At 37.1% G+C, this 15,000-nt stretch overlaps 1 protein-coding gene and 1 long non-coding RNA gene across 2 annotated transcripts in view; one reads left to right on the top strand and one right to left on the bottom strand.

Moving 5' to 3' along the window:
• The window catches only part of LOC148733402 (uncharacterized), a 2,765-nt gene extending 169 nt beyond the window's left edge, over nucleotides 1-2,596 (bottom strand). Inside the window, exons 1-3 of the long non-coding RNA XR_016000844.1 lie at nucleotides 2,511-2,596; nucleotides 2,142-2,245; nucleotides 1-1,089 (exon numbers count right to left, since the gene is read on the bottom strand). The exon at nucleotides 1-1,089 is cut by the window's left edge and continues 169 nt beyond it. This is a non-coding gene — a long non-coding RNA (uncharacterized LOC148733402). The remainder of the gene's footprint in view (nucleotides 1,090-2,141; nucleotides 2,246-2,510) is intronic.
• A 73-nt stretch (nucleotides 2,597-2,669) lies between these two features.
• Nucleotides 2,670-14,440, top strand: LOC111324510 (pre-mRNA-splicing factor 38B). Its single transcript, XM_022928088.2, has 6 exons — nucleotides 2,670-2,949; nucleotides 8,650-8,718; nucleotides 9,285-9,436; nucleotides 9,875-9,935; nucleotides 11,683-11,915; nucleotides 13,062-14,440. Exons 1-6 carry the CDS (start codon nucleotides 2,761-2,763, stop codon nucleotides 13,447-13,449), a joined length of 1,092 nt encoding a protein of 363 aa, XP_022783823.1. The 5' UTR covers nucleotides 2,670-2,760; the 3' UTR covers nucleotides 13,450-14,440.
• The last annotated feature ends 560 nt before the right edge of the window (nucleotides 14,441-15,000 follow it).

The raw sequence follows: 15,000 nt of genomic DNA, 5'->3' as shown, positions 1-15,000 counted from the left end.
ACATGTACGAGAGGCGATTACTGTAGCAGAATACTACCATGGAATCTTTAATTCACCGTAGTACAAGAAAATTATATCGCAAAAAATCATGTTTTTGTCCGTACTACTAAAATAATAATAATAATAATAACAATAAACAGCATTTATAAAGCGCCTATCCAGTCGTGCTCTAGGTGCTTCACAATACATAAAAACGTATAGGTAAAATGCATAGACAAATATACATACATATATGTACAAATACATATGTATGAATCAATAGCAGTAATTAAAAATGATTACAGTCCTTGGAATTAAAGGCTTCCTTGAATAAATATGTTTTAAGTTTAGATTTAAAAGAATTCAAATTATCACAAAAACGTATATGGGCGGGAAAACTGTTTCAAAGTTGACGTGCAGAGACTGCAAAGGCTCTAAGTTATGGTTGACAACGTTTAGACACATTGAAGTAGATGATCGTAGATTTCGTGACGGAAAGTAGCGGGTCAGTATCAGATCTTGAATGTACGTGAGGGACTGTTTGCGTATAGCCTTGAAAGTGAGAAGCAACATTTTTCGAATTTTATGCACTCAGCGATTGGTAGCCAGTGTAGTTCAAAGAAGATGGGAGTTACGTGATTGTACTTGGAAGAACTTAGGAACATTATACAGAGAAGAGTTAGAGTGATCGAGCTTAGACGACACAAAAGCATGGATGAGTAACTCAGTGGTCTCAGAGATAGAAATTTCCTAATGCGAGATATGTTACTTTGCAAAACAAAGGGATGGTGAATAATTCTGCGGCATGTGTTTCGAGTGAAGGAAGAGAAGTTCGGTTTTATCTTTGTTAAGTTTTAATTTATTGACGCACATCCATTTATCCAAATCATTAAGGCACAATTCAATGCTAGTGATGGTTTCGGTCAGCTCCAAGTTGTTGTTGGTGGAAAAGGAAACGTAAAGCTGAGTATCATCAGCGTAGGAGTGGAATTGCACTTTATGATGTCTCAAAATATCGGCTAGTGGTGCAGTATACATTAAGTAAAGAACTGGTCCAAGAACCTAGCCCTGTGGTACCCCACACTGAGTATACAAGTCTTCGATTTCTCTCTGTTGATCAAAACAGATTGGGTATGATTAGATAAATAGGACTGAAACCAGTTAAGGGCAGTTCCACTGATTGCAAATTTGAAATTTAGTCTTTTAAGCAGAGATACATGTTCGACAGTGTCGAAGGCGGCGGACAAATCAAGAAGCAGGAGTATAACGCGCCGCCAATTATGTCGATTATCAATAGCACGTAGAATATCGTTGTGAACACGCACAAGGAGCGGTTTCACAGCTGTGGAGAGGCTTATAAGCAGATTGTAGCGGTTCGTGAAGTTGGTTAGATAGCATGTAATCCTGAAGACGAACAGCCACAACTTTTTCAATGATTTTGGAGACAACTTGAAGATTTTGAGATAGGTCTAAAATTACTGAGGACCTCATGATCCAAAGAGGGTTTTTTGGGTAATGGTGTAAGGACAGCAGTTTTAAGAGAGGAGGGCAGATAGCCAGATTCTAGGGACAAATTCACAATCTTGCAGAAGATTGGTAGAAACATCTCGAAGTGAGCCGTAAGCAGAACAGCAACTGAGGAATGGATCTAATATACATTATTTTGAAACAACTGTACGAGCGATGTTAGACAGTTCATCAGTAGGTGTTGGAGAAAAGGTATTTAGTTGACAATCCAGTGAAGGTGTGTCAAAGGCACGGAAGAGTTCTGGGGTTTCGTGTGCCTTGATTTGAGTTCTAATCTTGATGATCTTGTTATCGAAAAACTCTGCAAAAACGTTTGCTAATTCCGTCGCTAAAGAGCATGACGGGAGAAGTTTCTCAGGCTTTTTAGGCAAAAGGCGGTGGACAGTACGAAAAAGGATTTTGTTATCATTACCAGCTTCGACGATAAGATTAGAGTAATAATTCATTTTTGAATTGTGGAAGTGTTTTTCAAAACGATGCACTAATTGATACATGATATAAGCTTGATAATCAGCTTTAGCATGAGAGTGACGCCAGCGTCTTTCAAGTTTACGGAAAATTCATAGATTTAGATAAAACAGATGTAGCCATAAGTGTGCTACGTACACATGCACTGTTTACAAACATAGCCATACCTGCTCAAACTTGCCTAAAGCTCATAGTTTCCAATAGTTTTCAAATCATTCCCCGTGCGATTGAAGACAGACTTCGAAGAGATCATCTGTTTTCTCCGTATTTGCTAGTGGAGTAGTAAAAAATTGGTGCCATGATCAGAGGTGCCCAGTTGCTTGAAAGCTTTAAATGTCTCCTCTCTCTCTCTAGTTGTCTTTTTACTATCACGATTGCCTCCCATACAAAAAGTTCTCAGAGGACTAAGCGCAAAAACTCGAAAGACAGTGAGCGGCTGTTCGTTCCGCCATTCCATAACTTCACCAATTTAAAAGGACACCCTACGATGATCAATGTATATTTGGGGATTTTTACACATGTAAATATATACTTACAGCTACACATCACTGAGAGTTTTCTTAATATTCAGTTAAAAATATTGGTCCACGAATGAACTTCTTCTTGGACCTTTACTGAAAGTCAACGCATTTTACTACGCCAAGGAATGGTAACTAGCTAGCAGGAAAAGCATCACGGGTTAATAATTCGGCCGCCATTTTGGCTTCTTGAGAATGGTAGACGTTGCAACTATTTTGTAGTGTGTAAAACCCACTCTCAATCTCCATATACTCACAAAGTTGCAACATGGATGTGGAAGAATCAAGAACCCAAGGTCAAAAAAAGCAAAACAACGTTCTTCCTCTGTGGGGAAACGAAAAAACCATGAATCTAAACAGCATGATTCTAACAAATGTGCTGTCGTCGCCGTACTTCAAGAACGAACTTTTCCAGCTGAAAACCTATCACGAGGTGGTTGATGAAATTTACTACAAGGTAAGAACGGAGAAAGGTCGACGGAGAATTGAAGGACACAATTACAACCGTGGACTCGTCACTCCTGACACGTAAGAATTTAGCGGAAGCTATGAGCTACAGTACATAATCTTACTGTATTTTTTAGAATTGCCGCTTTGAATACTTCTGTACTCTACCTGTAGTTTCTTGCCTTATTCATAGGGAAATTTCACCCACTGAATCTTCCTAAAAGTGATATAGTTTCGCATGGCTTTTGACATTTGTTTTGGGATCTCTCTAATTCAGGTGCTTTGCTTTTTTCGTCTCAGACAGGCATACCTGTCTACTGTTTTGTGGGTTAGTGTGAGTCGTTGTAGCATTGATTGATATTGTTCAACACACTGAAGAAGAAAAGTACCTTTCATATTTAAAGAGCCCCAAGTAAATCAGAAATCTGCATCTGTGATGCAAACCCTAAAACCAGAACTACTTTCATTGTACCAAGTCTGCATATGTGGCATACATGTAGGTCGATGCTAGTTTTTACCAGTTGTTCTTTCCTGGCAAAAAAAAATTCAAATGTGGAGTTAATTTCATTTGAGTCTATGTTTGTGAAAACTGTTGTCAATTACCCCCTTTGTGAACTATTTAGAGACCAGCAAAAGTGACCAGAGAAGACTATAGGCCCTTTGCAGCTAGAGGTCACGTGCTTGGATACTGCATAGCAACACAAAACTGGAGAGCAAGCTCTCCAGTAAACAAACTCTCGTAAGAGGTCAAGCATGTCTGACTTTAGACAATAGTTTTCTGTTCATTACGCTCAATGCTTTTGCAATATCTACAAAAACTGTAAGATATTTACTAAATCTCTTGTTTGGACTCGATTTTTGGATGGAAAGCACGATATTTTTCTCAAAATCGTGAAAAACTGTCACTAACAACCCGCTTGATGGCTAAGAAACATGGCAGCTTCGAAAGGTATGTACTTAAAAAAAAATCTACTTTTTTCTGCTTTTTTTTAGTTATTGGACTTCTAAAGTCTATGAAAATAAAGTATTAGATTGAAAATAGCAATCGAGTGGAATTTTATGGCATTTTATGCCCGATTTCTTACAATATTAGGAGGGTAATTATATGTCTTACATTGAGACTAAACACATGCTAAAATTCATTGTAGATTTTGAAACTACCAACAAGCCAACAGACCCGAAGAAGAAATCTTCGTACCATTGTTGTGTTCTCTTGTGTAATGGGGATTCTAGATATCATCTTGAATTAAAGTTCCACCGCTTACCTGGCCATGCAAAGGATGACCAAATGCCTTTGGCTAGGTTGTAGTCTAGACAGAAAAGTTTATGATCTTGATGTAGTAAATAATGGTCAGAATCCATTTGGCTTATTAGAAATAAAAGTTATAAAAGAAGGTGAAACTTCATTTGACAATGTCAGATATCTAACTAAGGACCAGAACACTAACCAGTACAAACTGAAGACAACAGACAGTTATTACTACCAGATTCAGTGCCAGCTTGGACTCACAGGATTGGAATGGTGTGATTTTTTTTTTAGTTACATTGATGACAATTTCTTTTTTGCTCTAGAATTAATTTTGATCCAGTGTTCTTCCAGGAAGCAAAGGACAAAGTGCATAGTTTTTTCTTTAATTACTTTTTACATCAAGACTGTGTTCACATTATATGGCAGAGGGAATAGGGCAGCTTAATTAAATTTTAATTGACAACAAATTAGCTGATCATCATTTATCATCTTCAAAGATTAAAACCCCTACACCAAGAAAGGCTAAAAACTTTGCAAATCCCAATTTTAATATAAAAATGTTCCTGTTTCCCTGTGGATTTTCTTTACATATTTTTGATTGCATTGATTTTTACTGCACCCTCCCATCATACATGATGAATATTGACTTCTCAAACAAAACACAGGTTGCTCTATATGTTATACTTCCCAGGTATTCCAATTTATTATATCCATTTTGAAATCACCATCAAATCCTGTAATTTGATTGGTTCAAATTTGTATGATTCGAGTACGAATTCCACTATTTTCTGTGTGAATCGCATCTATTTGTTAGCAAAACAAAATTCAACATTACATTTAGACGACCAATCATATTGCAGGATTGTATACAGTTTGCCAATCAGATTAGAGCAAATAATGTACACAAAATGAAATATTTTTCAAATTTGATTTCCTATGTTTGAAATTGCTATTACTCTCTATAGTGAACAAAGTGGAGCTTCATTTACATAAATCCAGAAAATGTTCAGCATCAATCAATTTCAGTCTGATATCAAACTTTTGATTTCATATCACATTCCCACTACATCATCATGTGATTTTGTTCACTTGAGTTTGATATCAGATCAAGTTGCACTCCACCCAGTTCAATGACCACTATTTTTTTGTTTAGGTAAAGTATAAGCATTCCCAATAAAATATAAGTAGCACAATAACTTCACTCTGGCTCATTGTTACTATTAGATAAGATTAGTGGGCCCTGGAAATTTGTAAGGAGACGGGCTATAGTCTATGACTGATTGACTGAACCCAATGTAGACAGTGGCACATCAGAATCAAAAAAGTGGTATCCTTTGACCCTCCTTGTTGCTCTTTCAATATGTATTCTCAAACTTGCTATTGTCTTTGTTTTCTGAACATCCTGGGCAGAGAATTGTTCCAGACTTTCTAGAAACAGAGGGATATTTAGTTCCACCCCCTTCTCCCTCAGCAAATCTTCAATGTCAAAGCCTTTGTGGGCCATGACCAAGTCCCCAGGCTCTAACAAATCTAGAATTCCAGTGCACCTTATGATTCCCTCATCACTTATCCCTCCAGTTTAGAGGCTAGAAACAAAACTAATAACTCCATAAGGGGTAATACCTATTAAACCTTGTAGTGTAGTATTACTTTTATAAGTAGAATAAAGCTGTGACTGAAGTAGCAGTGAGGTAGGTGTTTACACAAAAATCTCAGTATAATCTAATACAACATGCGTGCTTGCATAAAACCTTTTGAAACCTTCTGGCAGATAGTTATTGCCATCTTCCCTTGATGGCTAGATTACTTGACTCCCAAGAAAAAAATTAGAAAAATTAGTCCATGTGATCACTTTTCTGCAAACTGATGATTTGTGTATCTGAAACCTATGTGCTAATTCCTGCTCAAATAAACCAAGCTTGAGTCGCACACAAAACATAAACAACTCAGCTACAAGAAGCACATTTCTTGAACCTGGTCTACTAACTCTTTCATTGGAAGCATAACAATATGTCATTTGTGCAGTAAAAGGCTGCAGCAAATCAAAACAAAATTTACAGACTGGTTTTAAATAATTGTTGCATTCTCAAGTACACCATCTCATCATTCAAATAAAAAAGAAATGCTTCGGAATAGAAATATGGAATGATTTATTTATTACTTGTCTACATGTCGAATAATCTTTCTTTTCGATTTAGATTTGGTTGACCAGTTGAACTTTGATGGTACCGCTTCTCTTTTCAGCAACTGATGTCCAGACTCAGTGGGAGGATTGTAATTTTTCCCAGTGATGTGTCTTAAGCACACTCTGGTACTACTAGTCAGCTGTTGAAATAAATCAAATGTCCTCATAAAAATTTAACTTTTTCATTACAGTGTACTTAAGATCTACAGAGAGCTTTTCATTCGACTTGTGTTATGATCTTTTCAATAAACTACTATATACTTTGAAGTCCAGGCCTACTTCTCTTCAGATCTTCAGCCATTCCTTTTTCAGTTGTTCATCCTTTGCTCGGCCAGGTAAGGGGTGGAACTTTAATTGAGGATGATATCTAGAATCCCCGTTACACAAGAGAACACAACAATGGTACGAAGATTTCTTCTTTGGGTCTGATGACTCGTCGGTAGTTTTGACATCTACAGTGAATGTTAGCATGCGTTTAGTCTCAATGTAAGACACATAATTACTCTCATAATATCATAAGAAATTAGGCATAAGATGCCATAAAATTCCACTGGGTTTCTATTTTCGATCTAATATTTTATTTTCATAGACTTTAGAAGTCCAATCACTAAAAAAAAGCGGAAACAAGTTTATTTTTTTAAGTACATAACTTGCGAAGCCACCATGTTTCTTAGCTGTCGAGCGGGTTGTTGGTGACAGTTTTTTCATGATTTCGACAAAAATATCGTGCTTTCCTTCCAAAAATCAAGTCCAAACAAGAGATTTAGTAAATATCTTATAGTTTTTGTAGACATTGCAAAAGGATTTAGCGTAATGAACAGAAAACTATTGTCTAAAGCCAGATATGCTTGACCTCTTACAAGAGTTTGTTTACTGGAGCGCTTGCTCTCCAGTTTTGTGTTGCTATGCAGTATCCAAGCATGTGACCTCTAGCTGCAAAGGGCCTATTGTTACCTTCTCTTGTCAGCCAATTTTGACAATTACAGTGTACATGCGAACAGCATTGTGTGGATCTGCTGTTGCTACAAGGTTGACTTTGAGTCACTGGTATGAGTGAGTGAGCGAGTGAATACTTTATTAATGTGTCAAGAGATTTAGTTACCAAGCTAATTGGGGACACACAAAAAAAGTTTCCTATCTACAATATTTTTAAATGATATTCATATAAATATATACAATAAAATATAAAATCGGAGATAAACAGAAAATCATACACAGCAAAATGTATCAATCACATGCATATAAAATTTAGTTAATAAATATATCTTATTAACCAAGCGCGAGGGCCGTACTGGGAGAATATCGGCCTGAGGTCTTGACAGTACAGTCCAAGCGCCGATATTCTTCCAGTCCGGTCCCGAGCAAGCTTGGTTAATAAGAGATTTATTATAAGATGGAAGTTCAAAGGGCCACAAGTGTGGTATCATTCGGGACCATTCGGGACAGTGCTCAGTCCAATACTTAGAGAATATTGGACCGGCAATGGAGCACTTTGATTGGTTGATTTTAGTTATTGGCCCTCTGACTGCCCGAGTCGTGTAATAAGAAGCTATTATGTAATACAGGCATTGCATTTGCCTGACCCATCTAAAAGGTTCATAATATTGATTCTCCTGATGGCTTTCTTGAAGGCTTGAAGTTAATCCTTATGCTTGAGCTTGCACCCAATTGGTATTAAACAATTGTCAAATTCTTTCCCTTTTCTGGTACAAGGAGATATTTTCAAGCATTAAGTCTGGTTTACCCAGAGGAGCTGAGAGAAATACAAGCATAGGCATGCAAGCATGTGGACAAAGCTCTTTGTTATAGGCTTTTCATCCTCAAACATCCATTACTTTCTAAATAATCTGGATTGTTATTATGCTCAAAAACTGTAGCCTCTTTAGAGATAATTTATTTTTGTGTCATGTGTCATTTCATGTGGCACAACTGCTAAGAATAAAAGTTTCAACTTGAGCTTGTGCCCAATTGTGCCCTTCTTTTATGTTAAAATAAGAGCTGGTATAGTTGATCTTGTATTTGTGCTGTTATTACTAGAAATCCAGTCTTGAGCAGTTGGGTTAGTCAGTGTGTTGGTGTGAACTTTTAGTCTTCATCCAGTCATGGACTATTTTATAATGATTTCTTGTGTCTAAATTAGTTGTTCTTCTAAGCTTGTTGGCAGCAATATTAATTTCAGCATCATTTGGAAAAGAAGTAATAAGCACCTTGTGTTTTTATGACATTCAACTCTTGAAAGCAGTATTATCTATAAATATTTTGTGAATATTTTAAAGGTGGATCACCTTGAACCATGGGAGAAAGGCAGCAGAAAAACATCTGGACAAGTTGGGATGTGTGGAGGGGTAGGCCTGTAAATACACACTTTGCAAGTTAAGGGTGCAATTAATTTTTGTCTTTGGTAACGTCATTTAAAGCCACTGAGTAGTTTTTATTAGACAAGAAGAAAGTCTGGTGGCACAAAATGATTATCCAAGAAATTTACCCATTTTCCAAGTAGATGTGATTTCACACATAGCCTCACAGGAATTGAAGCTGTAGTTTTTATTGGATCAAAAACCAGACTGTTTCGTGTTTTGGCTACATACTGTACTCAAAAATTAGGTTATATATTTGTTTTGTGCTGTATCACATATTTGTGGTCAGAGTGTCTGCCTGGGCCAAGTTCATCAAGACCTTATATTTTCTGGTATTCACAAGGTTGAGATTTGTTTTCAAAACAAGATGATGTAATATTTTGGCCAAAAAATTGGATGTCGTAGGAAAGGTTTAGAATTGGGAATTTCCATGCAACATCAAACAGTATTCATTTAAGTCTGTTTATTTTAAGTAATTCAACCATAATAGCAATTGTTGTATCCAAAGATTCAAAGTTTTGATTATTTTCTGCATTGCTTCATTGCTCTTTTAGGTTCGAGGAGTTGGTGCTGGTGGGATTGTATCAACCTCATTCTGTCTTCTCTATAAGTTATTCACTTTAAAACTAACTCGCAAACAGCTTAATGGCTTGATAACACATGTTGACTCTCCTTACATCAGAGCATTGGGTTTCATGTTTATCAGGTGGGTACAACAGGTTGGTAAATGTTCAGATAAGGCATCGTACTTACTCTTTGTAGATTATTTTGTTATAATATGATTGGCTTTCTTATTTAAGCTGTACCTTACCATTTAGAAAAAAGACAAATTATGACCTGCACAGTCTCTTAGCATTAAAATGTAGCTTGTACCTTGTTTAGGAGCTTTTCTCAGGGAATCTCTCCTTCCCTAGATTATTGTGCAATTTATTTTAATCCCTGAGAGCACAATATTATAGTTATTTCTACAAAACATTCAAGGGAATTACATTGTTGCCAAATATCATTTGGAAAATTTTCTCTGTAAGTTAATCATACACTGCAACCCACAGGTACAGGGACTGGCAGACTGGTTTTTATTTTTCCCTCAGTCGGTATTGTCGTATCAGTTTTTCATCATTTGTATTTCATTACAATATTTTAGATACTGCCAACCTCCTGCAAAGCTATGGGAATGGATGGAACCATACCTAGAGGATGAAGAGGTTTGTAACTGTTACCGGTAACTTAAAAAAATATCTCAAAAGTTATAATTCAATTTAAGTTGCCAAACTGACAGCTAACAAATAACAGCTTAGTAGTTGGCTTCTCCTTTAAGTTATATAAGTTATCAATCATAATAATTTTGTTTGTTTGTTTTTTTCAACTTTCAAAACAAAGTTTTCTTTTATAATTTTGGAAAATTTTATTTCTTTTTAGTGTACCTGAGTGAGCACTTTTCTTTATGTATATTTTTTTTACTTTCTTGCCATTTTGCTTTGTTCTCCTAATCTGTTGATTATGCTTTAGTTAATAATATTTCTATGTTAAGCAAGAGATAGTCCTGTCATTGCACTGTATACAGCATGGTCTGGTACAAACGCAGTTGTGAACCTTTTTGGCCCTGGTGCTGCCTTGTTAATGTTTTGTTAATATGGTATTTGTATGTGTACATTTATAAGGCAGTATCACCATAATGAAAATGTAAAGTTTTCTTAAGTAGTGCAAACAGATTTAGTCATGGGGAATGTCATCCCATTCGTAACATAATACAGCAGATTATAATAAAACTATGTATTTTAGATAAATGTCATCTTGAGAAGTGAATTCATCCATAATTTATTTACGTAACCAACCAGACTGGTTCCTCTCATAATAAAAGGCATGATCATTTTACCTTATCACACATTTTATAGTACACTACTTCATGTCAGACCTTTATCACTTGTCGTTAGCCTTTAACTCATTGTATGGTATACATGTACGTCTCCTATCGTATAATCAAGGAAAATAAGTTTGTTTAGGGGAGGCGAACTTATCAGAGGACAATGATGTCTATACGTAGGTAATCAAGCAGACATTTCATGCATTGTAGCTCCCAAAAAAGCCCCTTTTTGGGGTTGTTATAAACATTTCTTATGTTAAAGTAACATTGTACAACTAAGGTTGGAGTTTTGTTGAATTCAGTGATGAGATTTTTCCCTTAGGATTTTGTTTGTTTAAGTGTAAATTTATCTGTAAACAAAAGCAAACAATCAAATCCAGCAGTTGGAAAATTGACTTTGAAACTCTCAGTTATGTGGTGAGTTTGAACAGAATTTCTCTGCCTGATTTTTTGAGTATTATCACAGTTTACCTGTTGGAAGGAAGTTGTTGACATGTGGTGTTGATGTGTTCGTAGGTTGTTCTGTAATGTACCTCTCTCTTAGGCAGCTCATAACATCTATTGTTTCCATACCAACTGCAGGCCTTCAGATATGGAACTGCTCCGAGCTGCCTGACAAGAGGTTAACATGACACCAGAGTAGCTATGGCCAACCTTGTGCTTTGTTGTTCACAGTGTAGTTCATAGTCATGGCACTTGACTTTGCTGTTCTAACTTTGGAGTCATGCTCACTCCAAATTTTGTTTCAATGAAAAAAAAAGGAAAGAGAAAAAAAAAAAAAAAATAGAGATTGAAAATTAGAAGGAAATGTTTTGTCGCTTTGGAGTGTTAACTAAAGTCATGTCATCTTAGTTCGAAGATAGACTTCCTTTTTCTTTTTTGTTTTTGCTTTGTTGTTGTGCTAGTAAACCTCGTACATAAAGCGTAGGTCACTTGGCAGCAGTTTAAGGGTGAGAATGGCCGTGTCAAGCTCCTTTGATTTGATACCCCTACTGTTGTTTAAACAGCTGTTATCATTCACCACCTCAAACCTTGTTGTAAATCACAGTCAATCATGAATGTTATCTTCTGCGTGTTGTATTTTCCAGGAGATTGACCCTAAAGCTGGCGGAGGCTGCACCATGACTGTTGGACAGATGGTCAGAAGTTTCTTGCTGAAGTTGGAATGGTACGGAACCTTGTTTCCTCGCATTCCTGTTCCCGTTCAAAAGGATATCGAGATAAAACTGCGGGGGAAGGGACTGTGTGATGACCACAAGCGTACTGCGCAAGACGGCTGGGGCGAGGCGGAGGAGTTTGCTAGGCGCGCCCGCGGAGAAAGGTGGGTGAATTTGCGAGAAACAGACATATATATTACGAAAAGCATTGCTTCTTACTGTCATAGAACTACTGCTAAATAGTGATATTACTTGAACAGTACATTGTAGTGTACTAAGGTGGCTGAACACAATTTTCGCGCGCGCTTTTGCTGATGCAATTCAGCGCGCGCACAAGGATTGCAAAAAACAAACATGCCGTCAACAGAGCGGTCATTTCATTTACTCAACACGTACCCGCACTATCTGTGCTATTTTTTCTCTGTAGTTGGCGTAGTGTATAGAGGGATTTAATCTTTTATTACAAAGATATGTTAGAAAAGTTAACGGTGCAAAGAACCCAGCAATTCTCAGCTTTTTCGTCGTTACCGAAACCAGTTAAATGCAGCGCATGCGTAGTAAGTAAAAAAATTGCGATTGAATGGAAAATTGCTTTCTCGGAAATATGCCTATTTCTTGAGAACCACTCATTAGAATTTCACGAAATTTGGCACAAAAATACCTTAGGAAATAAGTAACTGGAGCATTGAAAAAAATTGATTTTAAACAAAGGAAATTCTAGAAAATCGAGTGAACCTTCAACAAGGGATAATCAAAGATCTCTCTGTTAAATTTTTAGGAAAATGGTGTTAACTTGTATCGTTACATGCTCGCTGCATAGAAATTACAAAGAAAATCTAATGACTAGATTTTCTACAAAGAAAGAAAACCGATTTTAATTGCCTATTTATATCTATTGATGTCGCCATGTCAACGGCATATACGTTAGCTTAACTATCGAAGAAACAAAGTTTGTGTTGTTAACTTGCTTGCTGCCAATTTTGGCGACCGAGACATCAAGGGTTTTAGAGAAAATGGTGAAAGAAACAAAGGTATCAAAAACTGTGTTCAGCCACCTTAAACTTGTTATCTTTGCGGTTGCAAAACTGTCCTGTTTTGTGACTATTCTACGAGTTTTTGCAGCGTTAAGAGAACAGGTTCTTGTCCGTGCGTGTGCATGTGTGTGTCTTGGAAATAGAGAGTGAGTTTGATGAATTAGCTTTTCCCTCCAGCAAGGTGTGTTGGATTCATGAATATACTACCAGAAAGTAGACAACTTCCTCTACGCAAGCGTTAACAATCATTCTGCGGGTTACTTTTTATTCTTGTAGCCCCTCAAGGAGTCGACAAGATGAAGAGGAAGATCGTCAACGAAAACCACGTCGAAGCCGAAGCCGAAGTCGCGATCGTGATCGTGATCGTGAGCGGGACAAAAGACGAAGTCGAAGTCGCGATCGTGATCGTCACAGCTCCCGAAGACAAAGTAAGGAACGCCGAAGTCACGAACGAAGACAGGATGAAAGCAGGGATCGTGATAGAAAAAAGAGGCGAAGTCGGAGTCGGAGCCCGAACAGACGAAGTAGAGACGACGACAGAAAAAGAAGAAGTCGTAGTCGGGATAGAAACCGAGAGAAGAGACGAAGTGCTGATCGAGAAGAATCGCGGGGAAAAAGCAGTAAGGAAGAGAAAAGAAGCCGAGAAAGGTCGCGCAGCAGATGAAACATTTTTAACCTGTTGATCAAAATAACTCATATGCTCCAAGCTTGCGCCATATAGTTTCAAATGTACAAACCATGGAATACCTAATGCATGTTTTTATACTTATATAGTGAATGTGAGTAATTTGCTCCAGTGTTGCGCGCATGTTGATCAAACATTTTTTTTTTCTTCGACGAACATCCTATGTCTTGTAGGGCATGGCTATTTTAAAGACATCTCAAAAGGCTTGTAGCTGGCTCTTTACTGCTAGCTTACTTTAAATTAACAGAGCCAAGCAGCAGTCGCATACACTTTTCATGGAAACTTTGATATTTTCAGTGCCTTTTCTGCGTTTCAGTATAAAGGAAACCGACTCTTTACCCTAGTAAGTAATAATGGAAGACTTCTATAGTAGAAAAATATCGTTTTCTTTTAACTACGTGTACTCGTATTACTCTTTAACTTCGTAAACGGCCGTTACATGTCTTCCGTATATATTCTTGGTTGAACTGTGGATGGTTTCCAACCTAGTCAGTTCCAGGAATGTTTTAAAAGCAGTTGCTTCTTCCAATATCAGTTCATTTTCAACTGTAAAGGTGATTAGAAGAAAGATGAGTATATTTTAGCGGGATATTGCTACTAAGGGCTAAAATTCCAAAAAAAATGTTTGGCAGACAGTTTATAGAATCTTATTCTTATCTTGGAAGTGATGGAGGTAGTTACTGTCGTATTAAACTGCGTTGAAATGAAATTAATTCTTCCTTTCATAGCGAACTACCCCTTAACTGTTTTCAGTAGTCCGAATTTTAGACTACTCGCCTGTGGTGGAGTCTAGTGCCTCTTACTTTTGATGTTTTTAGGAACGTTTTTACAGAAACATTATGTCAGTGGTGTCTAATTGTGTGCACGACTTTGTTCAGTAATATCTGATTATGGCGAGATATACTTAATCTGTTATTTGTTCTTGTTTTTCTTTCTATCTTTCTTTTCTTTTTTTTCTTTTTTTTTTTTTTTTTTTTTTTTTTTTCAATAAAGGAACAGAATAAACTTTGCAGCCTTCTAACATGATCATAGTGTACCTTAAATTATTGCACTGGACAAAGTTAATACCCTTTTGAATGAAAACCCTGCTATACCAAACCAGGAACATCGGTTTTTCAATGTGAGTTCAGCATAGAGCCTGTAAATGCAGCTTCTTTCATTGCTCTCGGCTTATCAGGCGTTTGTGAACCCCCCTTGGGGGTGAGAGTAATGAGTAACGATGGTGTCCTCTGGCTAACTAAAAATATATGGAAATTACCTATATCATGGTGCCCTTAACTTTAAAGATGTCGCCTCGCGTTGGATCGAAAGAGTTGTTCAGTGATCATGGAATTGGTGAGTAAGGGTACATATGACGTACTGTTCTCTTGGGTGGGGGAGGGGGGGTGGGATGTGGTAAGGAACTGACAATCGTACTAGTCCTTGCTCGGAAAGCTATTGTTTCTTAAGGCTCGGCTCGGTGTCTATTAGATGCACTTGGTAGCGACCTAGGATGAAACTCGGGGCTGCCAGCTAACTTTACACACACAA

Source organism: Stylophora pistillata, chromosome 4 (assembly GCF_964205215.1).
Source record: "Stylophora pistillata chromosome 4, jaStyPist1.2, whole genome shotgun sequence".
Taxonomy (NCBI): Eukaryota; Metazoa; Cnidaria; class Anthozoa; order Scleractinia; family Pocilloporidae; genus Stylophora; species Stylophora pistillata.
This window is presented reverse-complemented; position numbering and strand designations above follow the sequence as displayed.

Excerpts from the sequence above, each read along its gene's own strand:
- LOC111324510 (XM_022928088.2), top strand. The coding sequence starts at position 2,761 with ATGGATGTGGAAGAATCAAGAACCCAAGGTCAAAAAAAGCAAAACAAC. Across the intron at positions 2,950-8,649 it reads TTGATGAAATTTACTACAAG|GTGGATCACCTTGAACCATG; the intron begins GTAAGAACGGAG and ends AATATTTTAAAG. Across the intron at positions 9,437-9,874 it reads TTGGGTTTCATGTTTATCAG|ATACTGCCAACCTCCTGCAA; the intron begins GTGGGTACAACA and ends ACAATATTTTAG.